General features: G+C 45.3%; 1 protein-coding gene across 2 annotated transcripts in view; it reads right to left on the reverse strand.

Moving 5' to 3' along the window:
- STAB2 (stabilin 2) overlaps positions 1-24,181 on the reverse strand; it is a 109,862-nt gene that overhangs the window by 17,257 nt on the left and 68,424 nt on the right. For both annotated transcript variants that reach the window (XM_037513759.2, XM_037513758.2), the window contains exons 39-55: positions 23,305-23,400; positions 21,445-21,490; positions 20,531-20,607; positions 18,024-18,149; positions 15,552-15,625; positions 13,760-13,831; positions 12,669-12,788; positions 12,055-12,102; positions 11,125-11,208; positions 9,521-9,667; positions 8,538-8,678; positions 7,868-7,927; positions 7,367-7,543; positions 5,943-6,032; positions 3,747-3,893; positions 2,573-2,629; positions 1,094-1,220 (exon numbers count right to left, since the gene is read on the reverse strand). In XM_037513759.2, coding sequence (XP_037369656.1) covers positions 1,094-1,220; positions 2,573-2,629; positions 3,747-3,893; positions 5,943-6,032; positions 7,367-7,543; positions 7,868-7,927; positions 8,538-8,678; positions 9,521-9,667; positions 11,125-11,208; positions 12,055-12,102; positions 12,669-12,788; positions 13,760-13,831; positions 15,552-15,625; positions 18,024-18,149; positions 20,531-20,607; positions 21,445-21,490; positions 23,305-23,400 — 1,689 coding nt within the window. The remainder of the gene's footprint in view (positions 1-1,093; positions 1,221-2,572; positions 2,630-3,746; positions 3,894-5,942; positions 6,033-7,366; positions 7,544-7,867; positions 7,928-8,537; positions 8,679-9,520; positions 9,668-11,124; positions 11,209-12,054; positions 12,103-12,668; positions 12,789-13,759; positions 13,832-15,551; positions 15,626-18,023; positions 18,150-20,530; positions 20,608-21,444; positions 21,491-23,304; positions 23,401-24,181) is intronic.

The following is a 24,181-nucleotide window of genomic DNA, read 5'->3' on the forward strand; positions in this document are numbered from 1 at the left end:
CAGGGTGATAAACTAAGCAGTGCCTGGGGCTCAGGAGAGCTGGATTCTAGCAGACCTGGATGGAATAATAAACTGGTTCTAAGCTTCAGTTCTCTGAGTTCTAGATGATAATGATGATGATGATACAGTGTCCACTTGACCTCTACCACATGTTGACTAGAAGGATTAAATGAGGTACCATAATTGAGAGCATGTGGAGGAAACATTTTTGTGAATGGTTCACACTTTAGTGATGGAGAGTGGAGGCTGGGTGATTGACAGAAATTTTCTCAAGTGGACCATGATGAATGGAGCATGCATGTCGTCAAGACCGAGGCTCCCAGAAACACGGTGGAATCTTCAGCTTCCTTCTCATCCTCTCTGTGCCTCCAGTTTCTCTTCTGTAAAATGGGGACAGCATGGAATCTACTTCTTAGGGGTTGCTGTGGGGTGTAAATATATTGCTATACCAGAAAGCAGCACACACTAAATGAACTTGCTTAGAGCAATGGGAACAGCCAGGACATTTGTTCTGCTGCCAATGTTGATGCACTATTGTCCAGAAATTGTATCGGGACCCTTAGAATAGAGGTTTCAAGGTAGGTTTAAATGCCCTTTGGCAAAGAGCCCTTTCCTGGTGATGTAAGAGAGAGAGGGTGATGTCATACATCTCATATGAATGTGGGGTGGGGCCAGGGAGGGCTCAGGAGCCAACAGCCCACACATATCATATTGTAATAGCACCCTGCCAAGGTAGAATCCTTTTAGATGCAGGTAAACTCACGCGCTTATCAGTATCACAAACCAGCATCAGAATTGAAGTATGGTATTTCTGGTACCATGGGAAATATCTTATTCTGTATATTAGGCAAAGAAGCACCACCCAATACAATCTACACACAACTGAATCTCAACTGTGAAAACAAAATATGACAAAAGAAGAAAGTAGAAAGAAAGCTAACCAACTCTTCAGAATAATTGCTTTGGAATCTTTTCGTAGCAGAGCCTTTAGGAGCTATGTCCCTGATCTCCTTTATAATGCCAGTGATTTCAAATGGGACACGAGAATTGCACAATCATTTTAGAATCCTGAGTTGGTCATTGGCGCCCTCACCCTGACAGTCTCTCCCGAAGTAGCCCTTGCAGCACTTGGGTAGCTGTATGACCAGGACGCACTGCTGCCGGCAGCCTTCCAGGTTCCTCTTGAAGTTCAGGTTGTACATACACTTCTGCTTCAGGCCCTACAGGTAGAGCAAGAACCATCCCTTTGCCTTCTGCCTCCGGATCTGGGCTCTAGTCTGCCCCCAGTGGAAGATTCCTGATACTGCAGAGGTCAAAAACTGGACAAGAGTGAGCTCTTCACAGAAAACTTGTTTCTTAGGGACACTGGCAGTTAGGCAAATGGAGAAGGCAGAGCTAAAGCCATGGAGAGACAATTTCTCTCCAGTCACAGAGGAAGTACTTGCTGACCCTTAAAGTTGTTTGCGAAAGATGTGCTTGCTTGGGCAGGGAGTCAGGAGAGGTAGCTTTTTGTCACGGGAAGAGTCTGTGGCGAGGTCCCCAAATCATCAATAGGGAGGGTACGGGCTATATTTTGATTTGTAGGGGTATTTTGTGAGAAGTTTTACTAATAGAGTAGCGAGAGCTTTTACTAATATAGTAGTGAGAAGTTGGCTTTGCAATAAGTAATAAAAATGAGTATTTAATGAGCTCTTACTATGTTCTAGGCTGTTGACCGCATTTGAAAGCTGACTTTTCTTAGTAGCCACACACAGAATCATTATTCATTCAATTTTACAAAGGCAAAATGTACAGATTGTGTGACCTGCCAAAGATTACCCTCTGGAATTTTTTTTTAAAAAAGATATATTTAATTATACAAGCACTGCGTACAGTTGGAAGCACGGGAGGGTGAGAGAATTCACCAGAGCCAGAGTGGGGAGCAGAACAGGCAGACTGACGAAATACACTGCTGAAGGGAGCAGTGGGCGTGGCAGGAGAGGTCTGTGCACCATGTGGGACCCTCACCGGTTGCAGGGGAACGAACTGGCGCTGCAGAGGCTGCAGGCAGCTTTGTAGCCCAGCACTCAACTGGCTGCACCACCAGGGAGGCCCTACCCTCTGGAATTTGACCTCTTATCTAGGGTCTCCAAACCAAGCTTTGCATCTTACTAGCTGTGTGGCCTTGGGCTGATTGCTTACCCTCTCTGACACTCAGTTTATCATAAGTGGAGGTAATAATAGCTTCCTTTGAGTGTTCTAAGGAGGAACAGGGATAATGTACACATGAAAGTACAACACAGAGTTGGGGACATGGACAGCAGCCAACACAATGCAGCTACTGTTATCTTTGAAGTCTCTTCTCTTCTGGGCCTACAACCCCATGGATTTTCAAGATGAATCCTAGAAGATGGGTGGTGGGTGGACAGGATGTGTGGGCTAAGAATGATCACCTCTCCCCTGATTGACCTGGTTATTGGAAAAAATGACACCAATTATGGTGACAACATGCCCACAGTCACACCAGAAGGCAGGGATTCTGGTATGAAACCAACCTGCTCTCTCCCAGCACCCTCATCACATTCATAATTACCTTTGGTTTGCTCCACCTTGGGCAGCTGGGAGTATTTACACAGCTTCCGCAATCTCCCTAGTATACAAGAAAAGAAACTCTTAAAATTCAAAAATATTGGGAAAAACGGCGTGCCATGGTTAACATTTTGATGTTCACTAAGAACTTAGTGAAGAACATTAGAAATACACTGTCACTTTCCATGGAGAATTCTGAAGTTCTTTTGGGCCTCATCTCCTTGGCTTAGTTCTCTGAGGTGAGAGATTCCCTGTTATAGAGCTGCCCTTCTGGATGCAACTGGCCAATCACACTCTTTGATCCTTAATTCTCTGATGTATAAAATACACGGTGTTGTGATTTAATTTTTAGGGGATTGCTAAAGGAAAATAATGAACTGAATATGCTTTAGAAGGCCACAACCTCTACAGCATTTCTTAATTTGTGGGAATAATTTGGGCTATTTATTGAATGCCTACAAGTTGCAGGTACTGAAATTAACTGGTGACTCACTTTGTCATGGAAGTCACTTCATTTCTTACTAGAGACTCAAATTCTAAATGTATAAAATAGAGTTGGTGATAACTACTTGCATTTGTGGATTCCCATAGGTATAAGATGACATGGGACCAAGTGACTGGCTCCAAGGTAGCATTCCATAAATGGCCCTGGATGGGTGAATGAATGTAAAATGGGACCCTCATACAAGCAGGGTCCAGGTGAGAACAATCAATATTGTTAAGTGGATGAATGAAGAAATGAATAGAGGTGTGGGTGGCATATAATAATAAATGAGTCACATGAAATTGTTATTTTTTTTATAGTCACACCTTGTCAACAGTAATTCCATATGGTTTAATCTGGCAGTATCTCAAAAAAAATGTTTGTTGAATGAATGAGTGACTGAATGGATGGGTGATTTGAAAACAAATGGCACAATAACCGGCACATGGTGGTACCTAGTAACTCTTTCCTTAATGGAGAAGGAATCATTGAATGAGTGGGTGGGAGGGTGGCTACGATGTGCAAGCCTGTGTAGGGCTGAGTGATGGTGATAAACACATCATTCAGTCATCAGATCTGTGGGTCCTGGGCTCACTGAGGACCAGTCCTCCTTGTTTTCACAGCCAGGTCCATTCTGGATCATGAGGCTGGTTATCTGCCCCTGAGGTTCTACAGTATTGTTCATAGCACTGACCGAGACATTGAATGTAGCAAAAGTGTCACAGCGGCCCCCAAGGGTGGGATCAATCAGTAGACAGTCAATGCCGTAGGCCACACCCAGGTCAAACAAGAGCTCTCTCTGCACAATTCTGCATGTTTGACCATTCAGGAAGAGTTCACCCTGTGAGAGAGACAGAGAGACAAAGAGAAACAGTCAACAATCCTCAGATTTCTCTTCTTCCTAAGGCATATAATGTGGCCAGCAAGACTCAGAATAGACATTAACATATATGCCAAGTTATTAGCATATATGCAAATATATGCAAACACAGGCAACTATATAATAGTGAATACCCAACATGTATTATGTGCCAAGTACTGTTCCACATGCTTTACCTGTGCAAATTCTTTTAAATCTCACAACAGTCTTAAGGCTCCTATCACACAGTATCCCTATTTTTCAGATGAGGAGACTGAGGTTGTAAGAGGCCAAACAACTTGTCGAAAGTCATTCAGTGAGTAAGTGGGGGTGTAGGCATTCATACCTAGTCAATCAACCCTGAGCTCACACTCTTGGACACTGCAACACTGACTCCAACAAAGTAGGCACAGTGTGGCTGGGGTATGTAGGGTGGAGCAGGGATGATCTAGCTATGGTTTAGGATAAACTCTGTTGATGTGACACTTCATGGGGAGTGACTCAGTTTTTACTTAGAGCCAGTAGCTAGTAAATTACCTGGCACAATTTCTTTTCAGGATATAGGAAGGATGGGTTTTAACCTTACAATGATAACAAGGTCTTTTCACATGGTCTAAGCATGCTTTGTTAAACAAATATTTCATTTAATACTTGTGACAAACTAGAGCTTTCTTTTCTAAGGGTCACCCAACCAGTAAGTTGATAAATACATTCCTCCCCACCCCAGGAAATAAAGTCCATTTCCAAAGTTCTATAAAAAGAAAAAAGATAAATCTTAGCAATTATTGATGGGAGGGACACAGTATGAATTTATGGAAGCTGTGGTTAAATCCCTTAGCTTCTACTTACTGTGTAACTGTGAGCAAGCTCCAGAATTTCTGAGACCTGTGTTATTTTTTAACCAGCTAAATAGGATGCCTGATGTCATTGCACAGAATTGTTATACAGATCAAGCTAAATAATTCACTGCACAGCATGCTGAAAGCTGTCCTAGCACACTGAATGAGCAATGGGACTTTGTTCATAGCCTTCTCTGTTAGTTGTCCAACTTGGAATGGAGATAGTACAGCTGACCTCAAGAGCATAAGTACATTGGGATACCTTCAGAAGTCGTGATGTAGCAATGTTAACTTTTTCTTATATTCATTTAAAATTCAATGCAATTCTAATCCAAACCCCAAAGGGTTCTGCCTAGTCATAAGCTATAAAAACGATGTTGTATGTGACTTTTCAGAAGGCTCCTTGAAGGGAAACAACTCAGCTGGAAGCTGCTTCCCTTTTGTCCTTTCTCCTTCTTACCAAAGGAAAGTGGACTTGGTGGCTGGTGGTCCAGCAGCCATTTTGGACTGTGAGGTGACTTTGAGGCTGGATACACATGTTGCAGAACAGAAAGACACAAGGAGCTTCCTTATTGAATCATCATACTAGTTCTGGAATGGCTGCCTTCAGATCTCTTTTATCAGAGAGATAAACCCTTATATACCTAAGCCACTGTCATCTTGGGTTTTCAAATATATGTAGGATACAGGGTGTACTATGATCCTATCACACCATTCATCACATGAAATTCGAAGAAGGTAAAATGGCTCAGGAACTAGCCAGGGATAGTGAAAATTGCAAACTTTCTCTCTGTTGGCTGATCTCGACAGGGCAGCCGAGAGCTGAGATGAGGGCAAAGTGGGCTGAGAAAAAAAAGAAAAGGAATGGCAGTGTATGTTCCTAGCTCAGGGAAGCCTCCCGCACTGGAAAGGCATGCTCTAAAAGTAAGTGAGAGAAAAAGGAAAAAGACATGGGAAGAATCAATGAAAAGCTGCTCTCCACAAGGGTACAGGGCGGGGGGCCTCCCTGCCACTCACTGCCAGGGCGTGGACTGGCTCAAATTCATCAGGTTTTTCATGAATAGCGACCTGGAGGGTAGTTAGAGAAAAGGGCTTGCTGTTTATGGAGAGAAAAATGAACACCTCCTTGAGGGCCAGGGGCTGGGGAATGCTGGTCACCCAATCCCAGCCCCCACCCGGGGACAGTACTCACGATGTCACTGCCAGCTCCACACTTCACACTCAGCTCCGAGCCTTGCAGGGTCTTCCAGGAAGCAGATCTGGGGAGATCCACTGCCAAAACCTTAGGAGCAGTGATGATTTATTATTGATAATATTCCAAACTGGGGCTGAAGAAGCACTCAAAGGAGTTTTACCGACAACCCAATTTCAGACACAAGCTTTTCCTAGAGTTCTAATAATTTCAGCCTTGAAAGGGAGTAGCTGCAACCAAGGGAGAATAATCACGGGAGGCTGGAAAGTCTCCACCAGCTGAGATGGTTTCGGGCACCCTTCCACCCCAGCGCCTATGGGCACCCTTCCACCCCAGCGCCTATGCTTGGGAAGCCATGGGAGTTGCTGTCTTGGTGTATGAAGCCAGAGGCAGGGCCGGGGGCTAGGGAAACAGCACAGGGCACTGTTATGGGTTGAATTATGTCCTAGAAAGTTTTACTGAAGTTCTGACACCCATTACTGCAGAATGGGACCTTACTGTGAAAGAAGGTAATAGATGTAATTAGGTAAGATGAGTATGATTTAACCCAATGCGACTGGTGTCTTATGAGAGAGGAGAGTGCTGTGTGAAGACACAAACACACAATCAGACAAGCTTTTCTAAGGTCTAGTAATTGTCTGTGACAATTACAGGCAGAGGTTGGGGGGAGGCATCTGCAAGCCAGGAGAGCAGCTCTCCCTGAGTCTCCAGAGGGAACAATCTTGTCAGTGCCTCAGTTTTGGGCATTTGGCCTCCATACTCTGAGAGAATGAATTTCTGTTGTTTCAGGCCACCCAGCTTGTGTGAGGTGAACATGAGAACCACCACACTGTGGAAACATCCTCACCTAGTCTGTGGTGGCTTGTTACGGAAGTCTTGGGAAACTGAGGGTCCTGTGAATTAACCAAAGTCAGAGCATTGGGGAGCATTCTTGGATTAGATAGACTCACTCCCGGAGGGAAAACTGGGTCCTGGGTGAGGACTCAGAGAGACCAGGTCTTAGCAAGAGTTGTCATGTCCCTACAATGTCTTGGGTTCCCAGACCATAGATCAGTTTAGGACTGAACAGCAGATTTCAGCCCTTTGCCTAGAAATTTTGCAGATGGGGAAAAGCCTATTTGGGGAAACTTGGAAAATGCTGTCAGCAGTTATTTTGCTATGTGAACTAGAGAAGAAAAAAAGCTTTTCCGCAGGACAGGGCAGGGATGATACCGTTGGTTATTCAAGTTAGAAAAGACATATGGCAGGTTGAGAGACAGAGCCAGGTGTGGCGCACAGAGCCAGGTGTGGGGTCACTAACCAGGACCAGCCAGGGGAGGACACAGTGGGGCAGGAGGCACATGGGAGGTGGAGACATTGGCAATTCCTGGATCTGATTACCTCCGGGGCATCCCTGTACTCATGTCGGTGTGCAAACACATTACCTTGGAATCTCGGATTACGTGAAACTTCAAATAAGCCTTCAGTTTGTCCTTGCTGTCTTGGTTGAACAGGAATTCCTGTTGCTCGGGAGGTAGGGCCTGCAGGGCTTGGTCGCTGGGCCAGAAGAGTGTGACCGGAGTGTGGATGGGGTCAGTGATGGTGCTCAGCAAACCCAAGTCCTGAAATACAGGAAGCAGGTCATGTGCATGCAAAGGTCCAGGGTCTTGTTGAGGGTCAGAGTCAGCTGGGGCCCCCTCCATGTCTACCCTGGGACTTCTGTGGTTCAAGGGTCACAGGGTCTAAAACTTGATGCCCATCACACTCCAGCTATTCTGGTCCTCATTTTCTTAGAAAGCAAAGCACAAAGCTAAATGCTGGACTTTTGTGAATAAGATCCCATAATAGGTGACTAGTCCCCCAAGCAAAACCAAACCAAACCCCAAAATCCCTCCAAAAATGCAAACCTCTTTAGGTGGGTTATCCTAAGAGAAAAAGGTTTTTACCTGTATTAACTTGCTAAACTTGACATAGCCGTGGTTTATTGCCACTGTTGTAAGATTTTGCTGCAAAGATAAGAAAGGGAATTGATATCTTTCTTCCTATAACTGACAAAGCGCTGTAACAAAAGTTCAACTGGATAAGAGTAAGATGATGTGGCAGGTACTAGTAAAATAACAACAAAAGCTAAGATTGTCCTTCCTGTGGATACATTTTACTCAAATTTAGTTTTAGTGATTATTATGTATCTATTCACCTGTCTATTCTATCTATCTATCTATCTATCTATCTATCTATCTATCTATCTATCTATCTATCTATCTATCTATCTGTCTTTCTACCTACCTACCTCTGCATGATCAGCTATCAATCATCTACCATCTGAAGTTATCTATTTATATAAATATTTTCTATCTGTAATTTCTCTACCTTCCAAATCTATGCCAGATAATCTGCCCTTGTGGACATTTAAAAAAAGCTTTTAAAATCCATTCCACTATATTTAAAATAGACTTTTCCTATTTATTTCTTACTAAATATCTGTTATTTATTGGGCTTTTAGTAGTAGCTTGTGACTGAAGCAGCAAAATTAAAATGCCTCGTAACCAGAATTGAGATAACAACTTGAGTATTATGAGCACTCCATGCTGAGAGTAGGACAATGAGTTCACCTACCAGAATCCTTCCAAAGGCATCTTTAGGGGTGATAAGGAGGTTTTGGGGAGTCAGCAGTTTGTCTATGATGTGAATGATTCCATTGGTACTGATGATATCACTGGTTATGATCTTAGCTTTATTATTTATATACACTGTGCCCTGAAATCACCAAAAAAAAATAAAGAGAAATCACCAAAAGAGCACAAAGAGAAGCAAACACAAAATTGCTTCCTTCAGAATGCTTCACCAACAGTTCAGTGATCATGAAATTGAACATTGAAGTAAAGCTGTGTGCAAAATCTGAAGTCTCAGTTACTTGAGCAAAGTTTTCATTCTGATGGGTCAAAAAGCTGAGACAAGAATGCCATTTTCTCTTGGGGAAGTTAATAGTAAATAAGTAAAACAATTGTGGTGATTCTCAAATGTGAAATAGCAGGCAGATCAAAGTGCATTTCTCTTTCACATGTTCTCTGCAATGCCAACCCCCCCTCTGCCCCCATGACATAATTTCCCCCCTTTACAATGAAATCTGCAGCCAGCATTTGTTTCTCCATTGTGGGGAGGGAGGGACTAGCATGGTCAAGGGGCTTTGGTCAAAAGCTCTGGCTTCTGACCAGGTTTCCCAAAGTAGTTGTGTTGACCATCTGAAGCTGCCTTGCCTCTGAATTCCAGCTCTAATTTTTTTTTAAAAGATTTATTTATTTATACAAGCACTGGGTACAGTCAGAAGCGCAGGAGGGTGAGAGAATTCACCAGAGCCAGAGCGGGGAGCAGAGCAGGCAGAAGGACCGAAGTACACTGCTGAGGGGAGCAGCGGGCGGCAGGAGAGGTCTGCCCACCATGTGGGACCATCGCCTGCGGCCGGGGATCGAACCAGCACTGCAGAGGCTGTGGGCAGCTTCGTAGCCCAGCGCTCAAATGCTGCGCCACCGGGGAGGCCCGCATTGTTATTATTATTGGTGTTACTTTATGGAAGAGAAGAGAGAGGTGTCTTCCCTTACCTGAGAGAGGGAGAATTCCAAAGGGTCTCCTTGAAGGGAAGTAGCATTTGATGTCAATTTCAGATTTTCCAGCAGCAGCTGGTGGCAGCCAATCACATGGTACCGGAGGATCTGGGGGATCAGGCCCTGCTTGTCCCAGTCTTTTATCTGTAACAGAAGCTCAGAGGGTTCCAGGCAGAGCCGGGGGCCTTTTGCTAGAACTTTCCCTTTTGCTATTTTCTCCCAAAAACTCTATCCACCCCCTAGCCCTGGGAAGTGGGCGGTCAGTGGGGCTTGTAGTCAGGGCTCCAGGGTGAGGTTGCTCAAACAGCAGGGAGGAAATTGCTCTCCTTCCTCTCCTGTTTCCAATGTAGCACCTCACAGTGGAGGGAACTTGGAGCTCCTCTGCTCCAGCATTTCCCAAGACTTGTCATAACGACCCAAGTCCAGTGAAAAAATAGTTCTCAGTGAGAAATGATGGAAAAAAACGCCTTGTCCTACCCCCTCTTGGAGAGGCACCTGGGCCAGGTTCATATTTTTATTTTTATTTTTTTTTTTGTAATTCACTAAAAGGATCAGCATTTTATATTATTTTTATTTTTTAATACTTTTTTTTATTACAGTGCCATTGGTTTACATCACTGTTAGTATTTTGGAGGTATGTGATCTCCCGCTTTGCCACTTGAGGTGTCATCTCTGTAGCCCACCCACTACCAAGGTACCCACAGTCCTTTGCGCTCTCTCTCCACCCAGTTCTCCCTTCCCCTCTCTCATCCCCCTCTGGAGGCCTCTTGGACCAGGTTTAAATGTTTAGTCTGGAAAAGATGACATTTTCTCCATTTGCAAATCAAATTCAAATAACATTAACTGTAAGGAAGTGTAATAAAAAGCCCACCAGGTCCTCATTATTTCATGCTTTTCAAAAAATGGTCAAATGTGACATTCTTTCGAATAATGCTTTTGCTGGTGTCCCAAATATTTTCATAGAGAGGGAATGTGTGTGGAAGGTTAAAAACGCAGGTTCTGGGGTCAAATTTGAGTACTTGTTTCACCCTTTGCTAGTCATAAGACTTTGGAGTGCTTTCTCTTGGCGTCCTTGACTATAAAGCAGGGATAGAAATATCACTTGGCTCACAGTTTTCTCAAGGAGACTCAAGGAGTGAGTCTAGGCTGGACACAAGACTCACTTCCACACTCAGAACAGATTTGCTACCTGGGTATGTCAATGGGTAATCCAGCATGAAGAGGGCCAGTGAAATTTAGAACAATAAAGCCTCTGATAAGTCCTGCAAGAAGAGAACCTATTAAAAGCCCTTTAATCCAGCATTCCTTTCTGCTTTTGTTGGGGAAGGGAGGAGGTGCCTATGGAAGATTTGGATCATTTAAGAATGTGTGAACTTCCCTAACCTTCTACCCTGGTCAAGAATGTCCTTTAGAGGGTCTCTGGCCAGGGGCTGCCTCACATGCGCATGAATACTTCCCCTGATAGGGGTTACTTGGCTGGTCAGCTGCAACTGATCCTAAGTATGCCTAAAATAAAAAACATCTCCAAGGTTGGTTCCAAGCTGATGCCCAAGCATTCTAGTCCCAGACCTCTTCCAGCTGCCCTACAGTGTCATGCTTACCCGGGGATCCTCCTCAAAGGCCCTGGATGAAGGTGCCAACACCGTGAAGGGGCCGGGACCCACCAGGTCTCGCACTGAATGTTCCTGGGGAAGGAAGGCAGGGTCACAGGTCACCTACCTCACCAAAACACAGGCAGCCACTCTAACAAATAGCAGGGGAGTAGATGATGAAGAGGGAGGTGAGAATTGGAGGGAGTCAGCTGTGTTTTATTTAGTCTTACATTCAAACCCATTCAGTTTCTTTGTCATTGAAATAATGTTTATTTTTATCTGGTTATAAAATTAGCACATGCTTGTTGTACTAAAGCTTTAAAAAGACATCATAAGGAAGAAAATAACTACCCAAAATCCTACCAACCAGCAGTAGCGCCTATTATTTTTAGGTATTTTTTTTCCCAGTGTCTCTTCTCCATATACATATTTATATGCGGGATAATATAATCACTGAGATAATAATACCCCTGTTAATAAAAACATGATTTCCTTAACTATTCTTCTTGCCAATGCTGAGAGCTTATGGTTACTTCTTTCTTTTAGAGTTTATTATACTAAAATTTCCTCTTTTACTTTTCAGTATATCTGAAACTTATTTGGTTATATGATATCCAGGAAGATCTAATATAATATTTTTATATAATATTTTTACTCAAAGCATTAACCAGTGGACACACAATCCTTCTATTCTCCACTGGTATGATGCAGATTTTTATTTACTACACTTTCATGTGTACAAAAGGCCAAGCTACGTTTATTCCTCTCTTTACTGCTGCCCATCAGAGGGAAGCCTGAGAAGTTCACAAATGAAAAAACACAGAGGCCCTACCAGAAATTCAGGTTTTCAGACCTTCTGCTACCCTCACTGACTCCAGGGTTTCTCCTATCTTGTTTGAGACCCATCTCTTCCAGCTAGACAGACACACATATTCTTACCAGCAACTGGAAGTAATACTGGGAAGTGCTTGGGTTCCTGGGAAGCACCTGGATAAAAGACAAGGCAGGTTTGTTAAATGACTGTGGCTTAAACACAAGAACAAGGCAGGGCGGTGACAGGACAATTTCTCTAAGACCGAGAGTATCTATTATTCTTGCAACTGACAATCTGCTTCTTTCACGCCCCATCTCCAGGCTTACAACTGATGTTCAGAACACTATGGGGACATACTATGAATTCCAAAACTTTTCTGGAGTCACATCTGACTTAATCAAAGAAAGGTTCAACCTGATGGGGTTGGTGCCATTATTATTTTATTTCACAGATTAGAAAACAGATGCCTAGGGAGGTAATACAACCTACTTAGAGCTGGGCAGAGTTGGATTCAAACTAGATGTTTCTGACTTGAATCTTCCATCTGAACGACTACATTCTAGGTCAAATGATTTCCATGGATACCTAAAATTTCTTTTTATTGCCAACCTGTATCAAAAGTCTTTCACACTTTTATAGGGCTTTCCATGTGACAAAATTCTTGTACATTCTTTAGCTACCTGATTCTCAGCACAGTGAGGGAAGTAGACTTCTTTCATGGAAACGCGACTTGTGTTACCTGATAGATGTTGCCATTGCAGGTAAATCCATCCCCAATGTAGTTTGGCTTGCATGTACAGGTCCTTTCATCCAGCCCAGTGTGATTGCAGATAGCAAATTCACTACAGCCACCATTTTTCTGGTAAAATTTCCAAGGAGTGGGGGATGGGAATCAGGTCAGTTAGTTTGCCACAAAGCAATTCTGATTAAGATTATTTTTTGTTTCATTCTTTGACTGGTCGGCATTATCTGCCCTTCCCCTGAAATTTCCTTCCAATTCCCTGCAGTGGCAGGGGTTGTCACATTCCCTCAACCTTAATTCCCAAGATGGCACATTCAATCTTGCATAGAAAGCCCCAAGTCAGCAAATGGAAAATTTCTTGGCACCTGGGGGTGAACTAGAAAGTCACCGATGCTGTGTGACACTCCCAGTTTTAGGTTAAACTCTGATCCCACCATAGCAAAGGGAATAGTCATCAGCAGAAAAGTCAGTATAAAAGAGAACATACTGTCCTTGTTGGCAAAGAGCTTATAAACTGTGGAAGACTAGGCAGAGAGCTAAAAAACAAGCAAAGCAAAGCAGTTCAAATCTGACATCCACAGGCATATCAAGAGGACTCTGCAGCCTGAGCAGTTTCTAAGTGAGGAACAATGTAGAGTTCAGGAAAAACAAGCAAGGAAAAAGGCAGCTGCCTTGAAGACTGACGGCACAATATTCCTCCCCTCCAACCCCTTTTCTAAAAGTATCCGCAGTGTTATTTTGGCCCAGTGCCTAGAATGGTGTCCAGTGCGTGCTGCTGACCTAGGTGCGTGTTGTATGGCCACATGTTTAGAAAAAGGGTCTTTGCAGATATAATTAAGGATCTTAAGATGAGATCATCCAAGGCCAGGTGGGCCTTGGGTGCGTCTTAGAAGATGCAGACACAGGGGCCAGGCCTTGTGAAGACAGAGGCAGAGATGGGAGTTTCTCCAATATTGACAATTGAGGGGAAAATGATCCTTATGGCTCAGATGCAGTTTTGGGATCACCCCAATGCCCCAGGCCCTAGAAGTGGGGTAGAAGGCACCCCAGCCTGCCCTCTGAGGGCCTCCGCCTCCAGCCAGACTCACGGTTAAGCAGATGTTGATGAGTGTGCAGAATTTCCCGTCTCCGGTGTATTTGGGCAAACAGTTACAGACGGCCTGAGCAGGAGGGAGGGAAAGGGGTCATTTCACACCCACTCTGTGGTCTCTCAGGACCGAATGTGCTCATGGTTGCTTCATCGACATTGGCCTATTATAGTGACAATCGCCACCTTACATATTAGCACATTGACATATTATACTTCCCTCTCTACCTGGAGCTTCTAGATGTCTTGTCTTTGCTGCCAAGAGACTTCCTATTTTAAAAAACTTTGTCACCATATTGGTCCCTTGCCTGCTGGGCTTTTCTCTCTTTGGTGGTGAAGTTTCCATTGGGAGGAAGCTGAGCTGTCGCCCACCTCCACTCAGACTCATCCCTGCTCCCTGCCCTGTGCTTGGCAGGCACTGGCGCTGGGATAGGCTGGCACCGGGCTTCCCAGGCAAATCAGTTGCACATGTTTGAAAATGATCAGTCAAACCCAGCTGGGCCGAGGAAGTCAATGGGAGGCTTCGGGTTGAGGGAAGGGACATGGCATGCAAGCAGGCAGTTGGGGACTTCCTGTGTCACCCATGTGCCACACGCTCTCTGCTCAGGAGCACTACCCGGGAGCACGACCAGGGAGTGAGTGGGGCAGAAATGCAGCTCTTCTCTGTTCACCAAACGTGTGCTCAGAGGAAGGAGCAGCCGCCCCCCATGTGCCCACCGAGGGGTCCCCTTTCTGGTCCTTACACAGGCCTCCCACATGGCTCCGTTGTGACATCTGCTTGTTAGAACTTGATCTCGGTGGAGTCAGCCAGAGGGGTCTCTGCTCCTCCCCCTCTTCTTCATGTCCCTCTTCTCTTTACCAGAATGCCCACCAGCCACCCCTTCTGGAGGGTCCTGTTTTCAGAGTTCCATCCCACATCCCTCTCACTGCCCGTGAGGTTGCAGGAGGACTTCTAGAGACTCGGGCACCCTAAACTTGTAGGTTACCCCACTGCATAAGTGGTTTGAATTCAATTTTCTACTGAACCCCCAAGTCTGTTGGGTCAGCGTTGATTCTGGTTTTTCCTACAACCATCTATGTATCACAAACATATTTGGGGTGCTTTAGGCACTTGCTTGATCTGCTTGTTGGGAGGCCTGACACTGAGGTTTCCAGATGCCTCAACCAGGCCAATGCAATGTTTCCTGGAGACTGGATGGCCCCATCCAGATCCCAAAGGACACAATTCCTGTCTGCCAGTCTTCCTTTCCGACGGTGGCAGAGCCTACGGGAAGTGGCACTGGAGTCCCTGAGCCTGCAACTTCCCCGCCTGTGTCTTTGCACCCCACCACCTCTCCCCTCTATGCAGGAACCCTCACATGCTTCCCACCTCCCCAAACCTGCAGTGTATTAGGGAATGTATGACCCACAAGGGGCTCCAGACATTCTCTTCCACTGTGTCACACGCGCTTCAGAACCTCAAGTCAAAGGGAAATTGTGGGATTCTGGGCATCAAAAAAGCTGAACAAAAGAGGAGCATTGCTGAAGACCTTCTAGGTGATACTATGTGTGGTTTGCAGGTATCGACACCGCCCCCCCCCCCCCATGTGAGGGAAGTACCCTTGGTCTTTCCCTTAACTTCTATTTCTCCTCATGCTGAAAGAATGGCCCCTGGGGATTCTTTTAGAATTTGCCCTAAAGTATTTATTTTCTGTTCCTGCTCCCCAGAGGTCTGTCCAGCTCCTTGCCGTCAGGCCTCAAGATCCAGGAGTTTGCTCCTAGGAAATCTTAGGACCCCGGGAGGCAGAGCTCACCTGGTTGGGTCCTGTGTGCGTGCACTCTGCATGCTGGTGGCAGCCTCCATTGTTCGCCAAACACGGGTTGATCTCTTTAAAACAAAGTCAATGGCTGGCATGAGAATCAAACCTGATTTTCAAGTAAAGACATTGACAAGGCTTACTGACCGAGGGGAGTAGGGGGGAAAGTTTGATTCAGTTTTCTATTAATTAATTAATACAGAAACTGGGGTACAGGCCAGAGGTGTCAGGGGTGAGAGGATTCACTAGAGACAGAGTGGGGAGCAGAACAGGCAGACTGACTGAAATACACTGCTGAGGGGAGCAGCTGGTGAGACAGGAGAGGTCTTCTGCGCCAGGTGGGTAGCTCCCTGGCAAGCCACGGATTGAACTTGTGCTGCAGAGGCTTCTGATAGATTCACAGTGCTGTGCTTAAACCCCTGTGCCACCAGGGAGACCCTTGATTCCGTTTTCTTTCAAGTCTGAGGCAGAAGTAACCCTATAGACAGCACCAGATATAGTTTCTCAAAATCAGCTCTTCAGGGAAGGGACTGTGCCAACAGAGAGCCTGTCTGCAGGTTTGAATCAGTCCCTCTGTTGAATAAATATGAGTGTTTGCAGCCAAGAACTTGAAATAATAGAATCTTGAAATCCAAGATAGCATGAATGAAGAGTGTTAGGAATTAAAAAAAAAATCACTTGCAACCATCACCATATATTTGGTCCAGGAATGAATCATCAGTAGTTAAATTTAAGAGGACGTTTTGATGAGGTGCAGAATATTTGTTGGGTAATAAAGTGTCTCCTCACTGATGACTCATTAGGAGCAAAGGGGAAAAAGTAACTATCATGGAGAAATCAGAGTTTGCCTTGATCAAGGGGTCAAAAGTAACATCTCAAAGGGGAGCAGCTGGCAGTCTCACTCCTGTGATACTGGCACTGGAATGCATAATCTGAATATAATCATGAAAATAATCAGATGAACCTCAAATGAAGGGTATGCTATAATGGAATAGTAGACTATATGCTTTCAAAATGTCAAGTCAAACAAGACAAAACTAGGCTGAGGAATTATTCTGAATCAAAGGAGACAATGAGACAAGAAAATTAAGTTCCAGCCCTATGTTGGATCCTGCACTAGAGGAAAAAATGCCCAGAAAAAGACATCATTGCATCCATTGATAAAATTAGAATATGAATGGTAGACAAAAGTAACATATCAGTAATAAAGTTACTGAAGGTTATAACTGTGCTGTGGTGATGTATGTCTCTCCTTATTTTTAAATATGCTCAAGTATTTAAGTATAAAGAGAATATGAGCCATATAGCTTACTTTCAAATGGCGTAGGATAAAGATAAGTGTATAGAGAGAAATGATAAACCAATGGGCAAAACCCTTAACAATAAGTGAATTCAGGTAAAGAAAAATTGATTTTTTTGTACTATAATTTTACAACTCTTCTATGTAAACTTTTTTCATAACCAAAAGGTTAAAATTCAGAGAGTTTACTATGGTGTACCTTTATAACAGAACAGAGTGTAGCCCTTAAGAGAAAGCTTGGAGGAATACTTATTTTCACAAAGAGTTTTTCCCTATTGCTAAGCATAGAGAATACTATGTATCAAGAGATATGCCTTTTATTTAAAAGAATATGTCCATATACAGCCAAATAGGAAAACAGAACAATAGCAAGAGTGGCTATTTACAAATTCCCCTCTCCCCAGCATGCATGCAAACATTCTTTACTTTTTCTACAGGGAGAAATGCATTACTTGTATATATATAATAAAAAGGATTGGTAAATGTTTAAAAAATCAGCCAACATCATATTATTCAATGGGGAAAGTTTCTTTCTCCTTCAAGCATAGAGCCCCAAGCCCTGGCATTTCCACACCCTCACAGCTTCCTGCCAGACAAATGAGAGATGATTCAGCAGCATCACATCCTAAACAGAAATGTGGGGTCCCCAGCTCCCCATGTTCTTGGGGGATATTGTCTTGGTGCCCAGAGTTCCTGCTTGTCAGCTAGGTAAAAGGTCATGCAGGGGGCCTCTCACTAAAGGCAAAAGTCCTAGTGTGAGGAGCATACTGGGAAATCAGCATTTGCTGCAAACAGCAGGCAGATGTTAGAATAGAGATAATATGCAGGACCAAAGGGGACCCCTGGGCAATAGCCCCTGGTCCCCCCTAGCTTACATCTCGCTTGCTCGGATAACTGCATTCCCGGCAGGGACACTCCCTGCTTATTTGCCCCACCTTTGTACTTGATGCTAATAAATCCGAGACTGCCTTTGGATGGGGGCTGCACATTACTTCCGGTGTAGCCCTGCCAGCTTCTTGTTGCTCCACATGGACTTTGAGTGATCTTTCTCATCCTCCCACACCCAAGCAGCTGCCCCATGAGGCGACACAGAAACTCTCATGCATTTAACAAGGCCCTGACTCTGGACCCTCCAGCCACTGGATGGGCAAGCGGGGGATGGGACTTACCCAGGCACACGATGCCGTCGCCGGTGTAGCCTGCCTTGCACACACACACCCGGCTTCCTGGGGTGGTTCTTTTACAGTCAGCCTTGGCAGAGCAGCCTCCGTTGCTGGTCTTACAAGCATCGATAGCTATAAAAGAGAGAGGACAGAAAGCAAAGGAGGGAGAGAAGGGACAAGTCATTGATGTGTTTTTACCTGCACCATTGAGAATGGAAGATATTTCAAAATTGGTAGGATTTTGGAAACAGATTATGGATAATTCAAAAGGCCGCAATGCACCTGGTGTCTCTCCTGGTGAATGCTACCAGATAGTTAAAGATCAAGTGACACCAACATTTCACAAACTATTTTAAGTATTAGGAGAGAAGCCTTCTCAACTCATTCTATGAGTCCCATATTACCCTGATACCATTACCACACAAAGCCTTCACAAGAGGGCCTCCCTGGTGGTGCAAGGGGTTAAGATGTAGCCTGTGAAGCTGTCCGCAGCCTCTGCAGCACGATTTCCATCCCTGGCTGGCCAGGGAGCTACCCACATGGCACAGCAGACCTCACCTGTCTCACCCGCTGCTCCCCTCAGGAGTGTACTTTGGTCTATCTGCCTGTTCTGTTCCCCGCTCTGTCTTTGGTGAATCCTCTCACCCCCCACACCTCTGGCCTGTACCCCTGTATTCATAAATAATTAAATCTTAAAAAAAAAAAACCTTCACAAGAAAACAAAAGACTTTCTAAGTATAGACACAAAAATCGCAGATACTTGCAAATTAAGTATCTTGGACACCCTAAGCTCATATTCATCGAGTGCTCTGTGGTAGGGCTGATTTAAATGCATCACAGGTATTAATTCAGGATATTGTCCAACCATCCAGTGAGGGAGATTCTCTAATTGGAGCAGTTTACAGATAAAAAAATGATACAAAGAGCATTGAACCTATCATAAGGGTAAAATGGTTCAGTTGCCTTCAGATGCTAATGAGCACAAAAGAAAAAAAAAAACACAACTTAGCTGACTTTCCCTCTAGGGCTGCTTTTGCAGATGTAGCAGTAGCAACAACCTTGAGGGGAGCTCCAGGGCCGGCTGGAAATTGGAAACACAAAGATGCGGACACCTTGAAAAAACTGCATCCTGCCCCGGACTCCTGTTATCAACAAAGTCTTTGTAACTGGCTTGGAAGGATGCACCTTCCTCCGTCCACTGTTACTGGAATATGCTCACTTCTTTTGATCTCTGGCTCTTGTCTCCTGAATTCCTTAGTCCCCTGTATCTCCAAAAGGCTAGAGACATCAAAACTTCCAAAGAATTACACCTCAAGAGTATAAACACTTGGGCTGACAGCTCTGTGGCAAACCGTCATGCCTCAAGTTCACGGAGCCCTGTACAGCTCCCAAGCCCCTGGCCCTCTTCAGCAGGAGGCATGTCCTGAAGGTGAACCTGTGTCCACTGCCTCTCAAGAATGTGCAGCCGGATGTAGTCAGGAGGGACTTGTCCCAGCCCTGGTGACCCTAAGTTCCTTGTCCCTGCCCTGTTTATTCTTTCTCTGCTCCTGCTTGTCTCTTCTTAGAGAAAAACCAGAAAACCAGGCAAGGCCGACTGAGACCAAGATGGAGGTGGAAACAGGCCGAGGGTCAACACAGCCTCATCATGGTGGAAAGCTCGTCCGCCAGTGCCACGGCCGATCCAGTCAGGACAAGCTGAGGAGGGAGACGGGCTCCAGAGCAGTTTCTGGAAAACCCTGCCTATTTCTCTGAAATCCTGCTGATGAAGACTGTTAGCTCTCTCCTTCCTTAGTACCGCCCCTCTGCCCCCCCATCAGGGAAGTCCCTGCTTCTCCCCAATTTGGGGAGACAGCCTTTGAGACAGGAGTTGGCTGTGCCTCAGGTTGGGCAGCATCTGATGAAACCTGATTTCCTTGAACCAACTCTGTTCTCTTGAGCTTGGCTTATGAGCGGAGAGTAGCCAGACCACCCCGAAGTCCGTGACAAGGCAACTTACACTAAAATGAAAAGAACTTAGATTCAAACTCAGGGGGTCTAGCGCTGGGGCTGTTTTCAACAGCTGCCGCATCTGCCATTGAACACAGAGCGGTCATTTCACTCCCAACCGCTCTGCCGGAGGAGCAGCTTCATATATGCTTTCCAAATGAGCCAGGGGGGCTCCCAGCAGTTAGGAGACACCCCCAAGGCCATGTGGGTTGTGGAAGGAAGAAGCAGGGCTCAATCCTTTCTGTCCCACTTGAGACCCACAGGTGCACCACACTCTAGTCAGGGATATCAATATTTTTAAAGGTCTCCATGTGATTCCAGTTGTGGCCCAGGCTGTGGCCACTGCTTGGAGAAGAAAGCAGGTGCAGAAGAGGGGGTGCTGCCTGGGGCACAGCTGCCCTATTACTAGATGTTCACCGCCCGTTCAGCATGGACGGTTGGTGATGCTGCCCATTCAGCCTGCACGTGCCCAGATCTCCCGGCAGCCCGCCTGGCCTGGTCTCCCCCACAAAGTCTTCTTGGCTTGCCTGTGCACGCTGTTCCATTCCCTTGGAATCCTGCCGCACATTTGCAGGAGGCGGTGCCATCTGGGTGGAGAAGGCAGCTGCAATGAGAACAGGCAGTGCTGTTTGTAGAAAAACACGTAACACCCCGCCACGGAGCCCACGCTACCCCGTCACGCCCCAGCAGTCCTGCTCCTGCCTCAGGAGGCACTGAGACATCTTGCCTGAGGCTTGGGAGGAGAGTCCACTTCTAGCAAGTCCCCTCCATGGGCAGTTAAAACTGTTACCCTGTGTCGGGCAAATTGCACAGTATGCCTATGTGGCCATGGGCCCAGGGATAAAGAGGGTGGCCGCCGGTGCCTAGAGAGCTACTGGTGGCAAGGAGCTGTGTCCACACATTGCTTCCTGCAGTGTATGCCATAGCCAATAGCCTTCGTGAGTAAATATTATTATTCCTATGTACCGATGAATGGAACTGAGGCTCGGCGAAATAACTGACACAAGTTCACACAGTCGGTGAAAGTTTCAGGCTGATTTGAATTCACCTCTAACTCCAGATACTAGGTTCTTAATTAATAAAACAACTTTGGAAATTAGGAGTATGAAGTTGAAGTATGAAGAAGCAAGGTTTGGCTGTAAATTGGGCACATGGTTTGATGAAAGTGAGGCCCAATGGGAGCCCTTCACCTCCACGAGATTCCCTGGTCTTGAATGGGGGTGACGACTGGCATTTTGCTCAGGTGACAGCTTATTCAAAGATCTGACTTTGACAAGTTGGTGGGGGCTTCTTCAAGGTATTTTAGCTTCAGACTGAAATTTATCCTAAATCCTTATAAATGGTTCAGAAAACTACTCCCATGAGGACAGGGCTGAGGTGGATGCTATTAGGAAAGAATCCCCTTTGCATTGTCCCCGAAAGAGGCCCAGAAGGTACTTACTTGGCACTGGTGTGGCATGTTCCATTACAGTTGTCCTGTGTGATCTCTGAAAAAGAGAGAGGATCAGAGTGTCAGCTCGTTTTCACCAAACATCACTCAAGAACTTTCTTTTAGTACTTGGTGCAAGGACAAGATTTATTTTCTCTGAAGTAAAAGGCATGCATCTTGTGATCCATGTAAAACTATGTGACCCTATCAATCCTTTTTCACCTTGGCTGCTGGGAAGCTCAGAGGACAATCTGGAGGTCAAATATACTGATGCAGTGACTCCTGTGTGTCAGCCCCTGAGCTAGGTGGTGAGGATGCAAGGATGAGTAAAATACAGTGTCCTCCCTTAGGGTCCTGGTGTTGATGCAAATTCTTTCCTGGGGCTTGCGTTTCTATTTTATTTATATTTCCCATTCTTTCTGGTTTCTTCATCATCGTTTTATTACAGAGTGATGTGAACAAGCATCCATTCACAGTGAGTTTTGGATTCTTCCTCATTTGCCAATCAAATGTCTCCATTTTCCTTCCCACAGTCAGGCCACTTCTTACTTCAGACTTGAATTGTCTCCTGAAGATTCCTACAGCTCCAGATTGTTCCCTGTCACTTCAGTGTCTTCCCTGCTCCACATTCTGGAAGCCAGGGGTGAACTGTTGTATCCATTCTAGGGATTTCCCCCAGGCCACCTTCCAGTTTAAGTGACCCTTGCTCTCTACCCCTCTACCTTCAGGCTTTTAGAACCCCAGCTGTGCTCCCTGGCATTTGACACCTGCTTCAGGATGTCTCTGTGGTTTGGGCCCATCCTGATTTCTGACTTCAGCTATTCAACCAATTCTTAACTCTGCATTCCTTTGATTTTAGCATCAAGTGGAGCTTTGGGCTCTCCCTCTGCAAATCCACACCCCAGCAGAGTGGACCAGGCTGGTTGGTGCCTGTGCTATCTCCTTAGCCCCTGGCTCAGAAGACAGGAGGCTGATTCCTACTTCTGCGGTGTTGCTGCTCCAATTCAGCATCAGAATGCTCTTTCTAAAATGCAAACAAAATGCAAATAAAACCCTTTAGGGATTTGCTGTTGGCCTCAGCAGAAGCTGACTCCTGTCTGCACCTCTAGTTTTTCTGTTGGGCTTTCCTCTCTGCTCCTGCATTCTGTCATCCTCTGGTTTGCTAGACCAGAGCTTCCCCACATCATGCTGGTCCTGCGCTTGTGTCCCCAGAAATTCTCTTCTCTCTCACCTATCCCCTGGAGCACTTTGGGTAACATCAACACCATGTGGTGGGGTTTGGGAAACCCCAAAGACTCACTGGGGGTCAACATGGCAACACATAGCAAAACCTTCCCCTCAAGGGGCAGCTTCTAACTCAGAAGTCCCATTTTGAGGAATTTAACCGAATGGATTGAAACAAAGATAAAATAATAGATACATGAGTTGCTCATTGAGCATTGTTTATAGTAGCAGAACACTGGTTTTTAAAAGGTGTGGTACAGCCATAGAATGGACTGTTGTGTGGAATAAAGAAAATGACATTTATCTACATTTCTTCACATGGAAAGATAGCCATGGCAGGTGTGAAGTGAGAAGCACCTGCCCGGCAGGATGTCGAGTATGGTCCTGTTCATGTAGGTTTACCTGCTTAGGAAATTGTCAGAAGCCTAACACAAAAAATCATGGTGCTTTTTTCCTGCTTTGGGAGCGTGTGTGATTTTCATTTTCTTCCTGCTTTTCTTTATTTTGCAAACTTTTTGTTGCAAATAGCAATTACTTTTATTACCAAACAAAGAAATAAAGATAGCATTTTTTTTTTTTAAAGGAAAAAAAATTTGCTGCTGAGAAGAGAGGCGAATAACAGGTCGGGGCTGAAGGGCTTGTTCTTACCAATGTCACATTTCACGCCTCGCCAACCAATGTCACATTCACAGGAACCGTCACCCAAGGGTCCTTGGCTGCATCTCCCATGGACACAAGGACATGCTAGGTGGAAAAAGCCCCAATTTTATCACCCTCTGACACATATTCAGTTATCATTTACTACAAAGGTTCATGTCAGTGCACAATATTCTCCAACCTGTTAGGAGAGGTGCCATGTTCCCTGCTCCCACCTACATGCAGCCCCCTCTGATTAGCTACTGGGAATGAGAAGTAGAGCTGAGTGACCAGGTGAGGCAGAGGTAGGCTAAGAAGAAGGGGTTCTTGCTTCTCTGGCTTCGACTTGCACATAGGACTTGGGGGGGGGAGAGACAAATGGAGGAGAGACGTAGTCACTTAGAAAAGACACTTGGGTGAGAGGCGTGGGGACGCTGACAATGGTGATGCCAATGGCCATTGATGACAATGGCCCCCGTCATCATGATTGTATTTTTGTTTCTCTCCCTTTGTCCCAGACTTGCCTGGCCCCTCTTGCCCCCTTCTTGCCATTCTCTGACAGAAGGTGCCTTAGACTTGTGGACAAGTTCTTAAGCCTCAGTGGTCCTTCTCTGGGAAGGCCCTAATGCTGGGCATTTGCCTAGGGGGATGCCAGATTTTGGAAGTGTTATGGGGAAGCATTATTAGGCATATACTCTTTTTTTCTTCCCCCTCTATGCACACCAATTCTATTAAAGATCTTTCATGCTAAGAATACGCTGCCTTTGTCTTTATGCAGTGGATGGCAGGACCCTGTTTTAGAGCATGCACCCTCTGGGTTTGGTCCCTGGGTGCCCCTTGGTGGCACACTAACACACCTGATGATCATTGTCTTTCATGGGGGACTCAA

The sequence above is a fragment of the Talpa occidentalis genome, unplaced genomic scaffold, assembly GCF_014898055.3.
Source record: "Talpa occidentalis isolate TD23 unplaced genomic scaffold, MPIMG_talOcc4v2.1 talOcc4.16, whole genome shotgun sequence".
In the NCBI taxonomy this organism is placed as follows: domain Eukaryota; kingdom Metazoa; phylum Chordata; class Mammalia; order Eulipotyphla; family Talpidae; genus Talpa; species Talpa occidentalis.